The following is an 11,118-nucleotide window of genomic DNA, read 5'->3' as shown; positions in this document are numbered from 1 at the left end:
TCTTCACATTTAACGTTTAAACAAAATCTATAAAAATTATAGCTCTGCTTGGGTGAATCTCACATAACGTGTTCATCACATTATACCTGAAAATATTTTGTTTGATGAAGACCTTTTGCATAAACTTTTTCGGATAATTAAGCACATTTAATAATATCATAATATACATATTTTTATGGATCTGAACACCTCTGAAACATAAAAAAAAAAAAAATTAACATTTGAACAAGGCATGTAAATTAAAAAAACATTTTTAATATTTTTATTTTTTAATTCGACTGAAAAACAATGCTTGCCTTTAATCTTAAAAATCTTAATGCAAAAAAAAAAAAATTGCATAATTTTGAGGTGAAATGTGACCCATTCACATCAGATCTTTACTTGTACATCACAATGTTTACCTTTTAAAAACTCATACAACTGAATTTTATTAGATTTTTGTACAGCACACAAATGAAGCCTGGCCAACACTATGGCTCTCATGATTACAGTCTATTTAAAGCAATATTTTACCCAAAAACTAGCTTTTCTTTAATCCTCAAACCACCGGATGATATAAAATGGACTTATAAAGCTCAAATGGAGGAGAAAGGACGTAAACAATCCATCTTAACATCAGATAATTAAAAAACGACTTAGTTAAGGTCCTACTTCAAAGCAAATACTTGTAGTGTGAGGCGTGACTATGTACCGACGGTGAGCAAACTGAAGAATAAACACTGGATTCGGGGGAAAACATTCCTTTAAAATGTGAACACAGAATCCAGACACATCAGTTCATTCATGAGCGAACACAAACATTGGCTTTTGAAGTGATGCGATTAGAAGAAAATCAGCAGGAGCCTCTAGCGCCGCTATGAAGCCGAAGCCCCTTCCACAATCATCCACATACAGACGAGTCAAAAGATTAAGCCTTTAAAAATTAAAGACTTCTGAAGTCCTTTCATGGCTTTTAGACGCCTAAGAAAAAATTAGCTGCGACTCTCATCGTGAATCGACAGACTGATAAGTTCATTCAGAGTTTGTGCGCGTTTGTTCTGATGTGGTCCTACAGATTCAATCTCATGATCATCATTGCAAACGAATCCCTCCCACAAAAAAAAAAGATGCTGTCCAATGAAAGGGGATCAAACCCTCCCAAACCCCTCCGTCCCATGCTCATTTCCACTGCTTCATCAGTACATCTTCTGTCGGCTCGGCAAAACGGCCTCCTTCAAGAAGGAGAAGATGAGCAGGATTCCCGAGCGCTTGCCCCGCTTGCCTTTAGTGAAGTAGTTCGACACCACGTCATCTGAGAAACACACACACACACAGACACACACAGAAAACCATCAATATATGAGGATAAGTGTGTATAGTAGCACTGTTAATGTCTGTCCAACACATCCAACTACAGGGTAGAAGTGGGCCAAAAATAATAATAATATACTTTAAAACTTTTGATGATTATGATATCATGACACACACATTTTTGTAGATCATCCCTGAAAAACATTTTTTCAACTTTTTAATATATTTTTTGAAGGCATGTAAATTACAAAAAGCTACCATACAAGATGCATATTTTTAGTACAAATATTTATTATTATTGTTAATTATTTTTATTTAATTACACTGAAAAACAATGTTCAAAGAAAAATGCATATTTGAATATTTTCCAAAGGCACGTAAATTACAATGAAGCAAATTTATTTTTAATAAAAGAAAAACATTTTATTTATTACTTTTATTTAATTAAACTGAAAAACAACGTTCAAGGTAAAATGCAGATTTGAATATTATTCAGGGCATGTAAATTAAAATGAAGAATGAATTTATTTTTAATAGAATATTACATTTGTATTATTTAATTTATTTTTATTTAAAAGAATACTAGTCACAATCCTACTAAATTCCTTTATATAGTGCTCTGTTAAAGGGATAGTTCACTTTGAAATTAATTTTTGATATATTTTAGCTTACCTCAAGGGCATCCAAGATGTAGGTGTCTTTGTTTCCGCAGTAGTTTCAATTTTGATATTTTTAGGTCAAACCGTTCTTGTCTGTCAGTCATATAATGCAGGTCGATGGTCACTGTCTCAAAACACAAGCACAGAGTCCAAATTAAAACAATTCCCCATCGTCCAAATTAAACAATTCCCCATCATAAGTACACATTGATGGCCTAAGACACGAAACGAGCGGTTTATGTGAGAAAACTAACAGTATTTATATCGTTTTTACCTCTTGAAAACAGCACACGTCTAAATGATCTGACGGCGCGGGCGGGTATAGATATATACATAGATGTCGCCTTGGCTACTGCAGTTCATTGGAACGAAACCGTAGCCAAGCGACATCTAGTGTATATATCTATACCCGCCCGCGAGCGGGTATAGATGTATACACTAGATGTCGCCTTTGCTACTGCAGTTCATTGGAACGAAACCGTAGCCAAGGCGACATCTATGTATATATCTATACCCGCCCGCGCCGTCAGATCATTTGGACGTGTGCTGTTTTCAAGAGGTAAAAACGATATAAATACTGTTAATTTTCTCACACAAACCGCTCGTTTCGTGTCTTAGGCCATCAGTGTGTACTTATGATGGGGAATTGTTTAATTTGGACGATGGGGAATTGTTTTAATTTGGACTCTGTGCTTGTGTTTTGATACAGTGACCATCGACCTGCATTATATGACTGACAGACAAGAACGGTTTGACCTAAAAATATCAAAATTGAAACTACTGCGGAAAAAAAGACACCTACATCTTGGATGCCCTTGAGGTAAGCTAAAACATACCAAAATTTATTTTCAAAGTGAACTATCCCTTTAAACTCATCTGCTCGGCCTGGTTCAATCAAAAGTCTCTATATTAAATTGAAAAGCTTTTGCTTTGATTCTGAAGAAGCCTCGCACACTTTTGTACATTTTTGACATATTCAGAAATAATGTATTAATCAAATGACTTTTAATGACTGTGAAAATCAACAATAACTGCATACAGATTTCTTCTGTTCTCCCTGTTATATCACAGGGTTAGCAGTGCCTAAGGGTAGTTTCATGAAGACTGTATGAAAACACGTGTCTCTCACCTCCCTGCTGCACAGTGGATGGAAGGACGTTCTCCCCGGCAGAGAGAGACACGAAGAACGAGAAAGGAATCACCCACAGGCATATCGTGAAGTACGCCAGAACCTGAAAACACAGAGACGTTAGTCTCAACTCCATCCTCTAGTTCAGTGGTTTTCAAAGTGTGGGGCGCGCCCCCCAGGGGGGGCGCAAGGTTACTGCAGGGGGGGCGCCGGAGATCAGCAAAAAATAAATAAATAAAAATACAGCCGTTACGTTACTACGGCATTCAAGTGCGTGAAAGCGGTAGTGAAAGCGCTCTTCTTTTATAAAGCGGCAACGAACGGCAATGAATCGTTCTTCTTCAGACCGTTGGAACAAGCCCAACATAGAAGTTGCTCGCCAAAGAAAAAAAACTCTTCAGCGGACCAAATCACGAGCTGCTATTGTGAACGCGGCACTCCGCTGCTGTGCGCGCTCTGGTGAGAAGACCAACCAGAAGCTGAGCTCGTGAGGCACTCTCCAAAGCTGCTATATATTAACTTTTAATTATAAATGAAAAGTTTAAGTTCTGGTTTATTATTCTCTCTTACTGTTGATTCAATGACATGACAAATTAAAACTATTCCTGTTTTTCATTGCACGTTTTTATTTTATTTTGTAATTTTTTATTTTTCAAGGAGAAATACAGAAAGCAGGCCTTCAATAATTTCCTAAATCAGAGACACTTGTAAGTTTATCATTGCACGTTTTTCATTGTAAAAAAACTTTCTGCTTTTATATATATATATATATATATATATATATATATATATATTTATTTATTATTAAATTTTTATGGGAGGGGGGGCTCAGATTTTTTTAAAGGTTTAAAGGGGGGCGTGACCAAAAAAGTTTGAGAACCACTGCTCTAGTTCACCTACACTTGAAAATACACACATCATTTAATCAGTCTAACGTCATGTTTAAAGGAATTAATACACAGCATTAAACTGATCAAAATAGACTTAGAATGTTACTAAAGGTTTCTATTTCATTTAAAGGATTATTAGTTCACTTTTAAAAAAACTTTTGCTGATAATTCACTCACCCCCATGTCATCCAAGATGTCCATGTCTTTCTTTCTTCAGTCGAAAAGAAATTAAAGTTTTTGATGAAAACATTTCTCCATATAATGGACTTCAATGGGACCCAAACGGTTCAAGGTCCAAATGCCAGTTTTGCTTTAAACGATACCAGACGATGAATAAGGGTCTTATCTAGCGAAACGATTGGTCATTTCAAAAATAAATAAAAAAGTTTAAGTTTTATAAGCACAAATGCTCGCTTTGCTCTGTTCTGTGATGCGCGTTCGTGACGTCACGTAATACGCAATTACGTTGAAAAGGTCACGCTTGACGTGTTTACAAATGTGCGGAAGGAGGACCATATACACATATTCAAATGTATTTGTGTCAGTTTATCGTTTAAAATGCCCATTTCGTGTGCGTATCCTGGGTGCTTTAATATTAAAAAGCCTAAAAGAAAATTTTCTTCAGGACAGAAATTTTTCAAGCGTGACCTTTTCAATGTAATTGCGTATTACGTGACGTCACGAACGCGCATCACAGAACAGAGCAAAGCGAGCATTTGTGCTTATAAAACTTGAATTTTTTTATTTATTTTGGAAATGACCAATCGTTTCGCTAGATAAGACCCTTATTCATCGTCTGGTATCATTTAAAGCCCTTTGAAGCTGCACTGAAACTGTCATTTGGACCGTGAACCGTTTGGGTCCCATTGAAGTCCATTATATGGGGGAAATCCTGGAATGTTTTCATCAAAAAACTTAATTTCTTTTCGACTGAAGAAAGAAAGACATGGACATCTTGGATGACATGGGGGTGAGTGAATTATCAGCAAAAGTTTTTTTAAAAGTGAACTAATCCTTTAAATGCTGTGCTTTCTATTCATCAAAGAAATTTCCACAAAAATACGAATGGCGGTTTCGACAAAAATATTAAGCAACACATTGAATATAATCAGAAATGTTTCTTGAGCAGCAAATCATCATATCAGAATGATTTCTGAAGGATCATGTGACTCTGAAGACTGGAGTAATGATGCTGAAAATACAGCTTTGATCACAGGAATAAATCACATTTTAAAAGATATTGCTAAAAGAAAATGGCTAGTTTAAAGGGTAACTCTCACCAAATTGCAACCTAGGCTATTTTTGTTAATCTACCCGAGTCAAACATTCGTGTAAAAGCATAATTAGAATGGAAACGCCACTTTTAAGATTGACCGTATTTTGGTTTGGTTTATTTTTTAATTATGCTTTTACACGAATGTTTGACTCGGGTAGATTAACAAAAATAGCCTAGGTGGCAATTTGGCGAGAGTTACCCTTTAAATTGTAATAATATTTAACAACACTTTCAAACGGTACTGTATTTTTCTGAACTTAACTTTCACCAATCATTTCAAGGTGTCACTCTACAGCAAACTCAAAGTGGGATCAATCGTTTTCTTAAACAGGCCAATGTGCGGAAAAATAAAATAAAAATCACATTACTATACATCCGAGTATCACCCTATATCTAAACTCCTGGGTTTGAGATTACATTGTTTTGGTCAGTAAAAAAAATAACATTTTATATAAGATATAGCATACCTCAGAGAAAGGATAGTACTCCTCCGCAAAATACTGGAAGGCCATATAGTGGTTTAACACAACCAGTGCTGGAAAAGAAAGCAACAATAAGGATGAGAGGAGAACACTGTAAAACATACAGACTGTGAATGTCTCCATTACGCACCACATGACAGGATAAAGTTTGGCGAGGTCAGCATAATGTATGGAAACGTCTGCAGAAGACCAAAGTAAACCAGGTTTGTGAAGAGACCCACTCCCATCATGAGCGTCGGGAAGCCCTCGAACACGTAGAGCCCGACCAGAACCGCTGTGGAGAACTGAGAGACGAGAGACATGAAGCATAGCCAGCGTAACCTCACGCCAGGGTCTGTACAGACACTGTCAGACTGTTCAAGGACTACAATCTTCAGATGACTTAAAGGTATAGCGGAGGATCTTTCCGAATTTTAGATAAGACCCGCCCTCTCCACTTTTTGAAAAGTTTGATTGATTCACCAGAATGATTGACAATTAGGAGGACCAATAGTATAGGTGATCCACCCAGAAGTAAAAAATCCTCCGCTATACCTTTAAATTATTACAGTTTAAATTAATACATTTTTAGCTAACTGTGATTTTGTACATGTACATTTCTGAAATGCATAACTTGGACAGTTTCCTCTGATAACAGATCAGATCACTCTAAATTGTAATATGGACTTTCTGTAAAGCTGCTTTGAAATGATGTGTATTGTGAAAAGCGCTATACAAATAAATGTGAATTGAATTTCATTTATCAAAGAATATCTTTATTATCTTTCAAATTCTAAAAAAGGTTAATAGATAAATAAACTAATAAAACAAAATGGTACAAAAAAAGTGTAGCACAAGCAACGACTGTGGTCTCTTTAACCATTGAAAGGACACTATGACAAAGATATTTCTTTATTCAAACTGATTTTTTCTCCCATGAATATATGATTGACCTCAAGAATGATACGTGGATATTTATGAGCAATATCACGCTCATTCATAGCCATGAGAAATGACGGCAGCGTTAATTTTGCGTGAAAAGATTTAACATCGATAAAATTAAGCAATAATTTCACATAGCCTATATAAAAAATTGTAAAAAATATTAAAAAAATCACAAAGTCTTTTAAACAAGTAATAAAAACTCGGTGAGTGTTTTAGCGCAATTTTCTCACCTCATGGGATCACAACACTAAGAGATAGTAAATCTTTTCCTGGATTTTTTTTGTGCGTTCCCGAGATTAGACCTTCCTTAACATAATGCCGAAAACCCGAAGTCTCTAGGTGGTCTGGTTGAGGAGTAGATAGAAGTGCAAGATTGGTGCGCACAGACGCACAGAACAGAAATCATGAGTTAACAAGTGCAATTTTGTCCAGTGGAAAATTGCGCTAAAAATATGGGTGTTTTCAAGTCAAATTCAGGAACTTCAAGCACATTGTACGAACCCTGTCACACACAGCATGCAACATGCTGACGCTTACATCAGTACTATAACCACCAACGCAAACACACTGATGACAACACTGTCTGAACAGTCGGATCAGATTTCATCGCTCACAAAATGAAAGTGTTGACAAGCCTAAAATCCCAAACTGGATTTGTGTCCTGTTCTCTAGATATGGCTTCAGTTCCTGCGATATTACTCTATGGATGCATCCCTAATAATGTAAGTTTTATATGATGACACAATACTCACCATAATCATATATTTTATAATGCGACTGGTGGCGACTGTGTACTCCTCTATTAACTCCGCCAGGTAATACAGGCCTGCAGCTGCGAGGACAAACAAACAAACAAATAAACATCTAAACAAACATGTCATTCAGATCTTACAAGTGTGTAAAAGTGCAAGAGCGATCTATCCATCCATCCATCAAGTGTCTTATACATTCAGTGCTAGAGTAAGAGTAAACACAGGTGTGTTAATACAGGTACAGGTGTATAAATACAGGTACAGGTGGAACTGCTGCTTTGACATGTTGCCAAGTGATCAATCCTCATCATGAACACATCTGACTGCCTACGTGGACAGAGACATTTTACTGTTTTTATCTCCAATCATCATCATGTGGCACACAGCGAGAATTGAAAGAATAAAATTAGCCATCATACATATGTAATAGACAATTTTATATATATATATATATGAAAAGACTTGTAACTAAAATAAGTGTCTTGTCAGATGTAGCTTTACCCTCACGGGTCTCATATAAATGGGCGGAGCGAAAACTAATCAAAGCAATCCTGTATTCTGCAACCATACAGATAGAAATATAAAAGCACAAAAGCTTGAAACACAATGAGCTTATCGACTCTTATATAATATGACTTTAGTCAAAGAGATAGATATGAGGGAGGTTTTGTCTTAGCTCATCCCACTGTTATTCTATCCTACATCGTTATTTTGCCAAAAGCTTCTATTTAATGAAAATAAACGGATATTTGATTGTTAATAATGCGCGCGAGCTGAGGGATTGCTTTGGTCGCGTCAGCAAAAGGAGGTTAGCGGCTAACAGCAGCAACAAAACTCACCAATAGCGAGAGTAACGAAACATATCTGTATCACCAGCGACAACCAGCTGAGTAAATAAATAAACCACATCTTTTTAAAAGGGCTGGTCGAATAAATAAGAGACTAATAGTGAACAATAACGGAGATGTGTGTCTCCGCTGCTAGGCTAACAGCTGAAGTGGTCAAAGTTTCTTCTGCGGCTTCCTCAGGCGGAGCGAGACGCTGAAGTGGGAATCAGATCGCAGACAGCGCCGCTCAGGCTGGAGGCGGTACTGCACCTGTGGACATATCCGTCTCATAGATTCCAGCTCTAATAATATATATTTTTTTAAATAAATAAAAAATAAAATAAAATAAAATAATGATAAAATAAAATATTGATAAAATAAAATAAAATAAAATAAAATAAAATAAAATAAAATAAAATAAAATAAAATAAAATAAAATAAAATAAAATAAAATACCTTTGGAGAACCAGGGAGTAGCGAGAGAGATTACTGCCAGTCAGAAGTCATCAAAACCTGAAAAATTATGTAGTGATTCTAAAAATATTAATCAAATAAAATATTGGCCTTGATAGTTTCCAGCTCTGCTTAAAATAAAATAAAATAAAAATATTTTAATACTATTTTAAATTTGGCGACAAAATTATTTTCAAGCATGTTTAGAACAAAATCGCTGGTGTTTCTGACGTCACAAAATACCTTGTAACCAATCAAGTCAATGTGTGATCTCAACGAGTGGATCTCTGAGTTGAGTGAGTGAGTGGAGGCGGGGCTCATTTGCATATTCATTAAGCCGCGTATAATAAATGAGGCAAGGGTGTAGTTACATTCAAGCTATTTTAAGGCATGAAGAATGTTTTTCAAGGAAAACACGTTTAAATATGTCATTTTGATGTCATAAAGATGAGTTTTAAGTGATACAATTATTGACTACAGGGGAGTTTAAGAAAAATAAATTCAGTCATGTGTGTATAGATCGGCAGACAGACAGACAGACAGACAGAGAGAGAGACAGATGTTCAGAAAAAAAAAGGCTTTCCAACGGCCTCACACATTTTGATTTTTTTTTCACCAGCTCTTCGCTTGTTGTGGTCATGCATATTACATCCACATCTACGCATCTTCTTCTCCTTCTTCCTCCTCACACAAACACAGATGTACACACACCTAAATCAGACACCTTTCAGATCCCGGGGAAAAACATGAATTCTTTATAGTGTTTGTTAGATGGAAAGCTCTCTTGGGTGAGACGAATCCTTACAGAATGAAATGCCTTTTAAAAGTAAAGGAGCAAAAGTGAGTGAGAGTGGAAAATAATTGTAGACTCCATTTAAAATGCTTTTATCAAAGAAGAGGAGTGTGAAGGTGTTAGGAGAAAAGGCTGGCCTTTTTATTGCAGGTGTTTCCAGATGGACGGATAAACTAACCTAAAGGCTTTGACACTGGCAGCAAATACGGTGAAACATATTCTGATACTCACCTTATATTTGTGTTTTATTGCTTTAATTTAAAAAATAGACATTGTTTATAAGTTAACCTCTTTGCGTGGTGGTCAAAAATTTCTTTTTTTTCAATGAAATTAATGTATCATATTTTAGTTCGATAATGTTTTTTATTTAATATTTTGTATTATATGGGGATTTTTTGGTACTAAATTATATTTATGGAATAGTTATGATCCATTCATTACCTGTTAATCACTTTTTGAGCATAGACCTGAAAATAAAATTTCCAACTTGAACTTCATAAATGCTTTAGAGCACAAAATTAAGTTTGCTCTCTTTTTAAAGACGACACTTGGCATGTTATTGCTGAAGTGAAAAAAGAAAAAGAAAACATAGAGAAAGTTAAACTAAAAAAGTTAGATTTTTTTAATGAAAAATGCATAAAAATACTATTTAGCCTACATTTCATAATAAATAAATATTTTCCAAAACATGTTTTACTCTAAAATTGTGAGGAAGTCATTTAATCTAAACAAGTTGTGTTCCAAATTTGAAGTTGATACATCTCAAAATATGAGCTTTCATTAAAGGGGGGGTACAATGGTGTTTCATGTATTCAGAGTTGTTTACAGTGTTAAAGAGATGGATTCTCATGCTAAACATGGGCAAAGTTTAAAAAATATATTTTGGACGAATAACGGAGAATTTCTGTGCCGAAAATCTTACTTTCGGGTTGGTACAAGTTTCGGCTGTTTTTTTTCGATCGTGGATCTAATGACGTAGATCAGAGTGGAACTCCTTATATGAGCATTTCTCCCGGAAAAGCGCGCCCGCGCACACGTCGACCAGAGGAGAGCGAGACCGCGCACATCAACGCGCTTCAAAAGGAAATCATCGGCAGCCGGCGCTGCATAGGATTTGTTCAAGAATGTCTCCCAAAAAGTGTGTATTTGGATGTGAGGGAAAGCTTACCGTGTTCAGCTTTCCAAAGAACCCAGTGTTACAGGAACAGTGGATGAGTTCGTTTTTCCGGGGCAGCAACGGAGTGTAGGAAGTGCGGTTGTGTTCTGGTCATTTCAGTGACGAATGTTTTATTAACAAGGCCCAGGTCGACGCTGGATTTGCAAATCGTTTGCTATTAAAACGTGGAGCGGTCCCAGTGATAAAAGACCCCATTCATGTAAGTACAACTGGATCAGATTTCTGTCTTTTGCTGGAAATCAAGCACTACCGCTTGACTCTAACGTTATAGCTCCGCCTCCAGGACCTCGGCTTTTTCCTGAGAGAATCGAAAAGCTGTATTTTTCTTTTATAAATATAATAAAACTAAACACTTTTTGGAGATATTAAAGATGCACTACTACTCTATAGGTACTCAAGATTAACATGAGATTAGGTGAAACTGTGCATGTTATGTACCCTTTAAGAATTTGTTTGGCCGCAATAC

At 36.0% G+C, this 11,118-nt stretch overlaps 1 protein-coding gene across 1 annotated transcript in view; it reads right to left on the bottom strand.

The window, feature by feature from the left end:
• Window positions 1-8,509, bottom strand: part of tex261 (testis expressed 261) — an 8,838-nt gene extending 329 nt beyond the window's left edge. The window contains exons 1-6 of the mRNA XM_081358951.1: window positions 8,242-8,509; window positions 7,403-7,482; window positions 5,857-6,010; window positions 5,712-5,779; window positions 3,079-3,181; window positions 1-1,291 (exon numbers count right to left, since the gene is read on the bottom strand). The exon at window positions 1-1,291 is cut by the window's left edge and continues 329 nt beyond it. Of these exons, the coding sequence (XP_081215077.1) occupies window positions 1,176-1,291; window positions 3,079-3,181; window positions 5,712-5,779; window positions 5,857-6,010; window positions 7,403-7,482; window positions 8,242-8,311 (591 nt within the window). The 5' untranslated portion in view covers window positions 8,312-8,509 and the 3' untranslated portion in view covers window positions 1-1,175. The remainder of the gene's footprint in view (window positions 1,292-3,078; window positions 3,182-5,711; window positions 5,780-5,856; window positions 6,011-7,402; window positions 7,483-8,241) is intronic.
• Between the last annotated feature and the right edge of the window lie 2,609 nt (window positions 8,510-11,118).

This window comes from Scardinius erythrophthalmus (genome assembly GCF_964197995.2).
Source record: "Scardinius erythrophthalmus genome assembly, chromosome: 2".
Taxonomy (NCBI): Eukaryota; Metazoa; Chordata; class Actinopteri; order Cypriniformes; family Leuciscidae; genus Scardinius; species Scardinius erythrophthalmus.
This window is presented reverse-complemented; position numbering and strand designations above follow the sequence as displayed.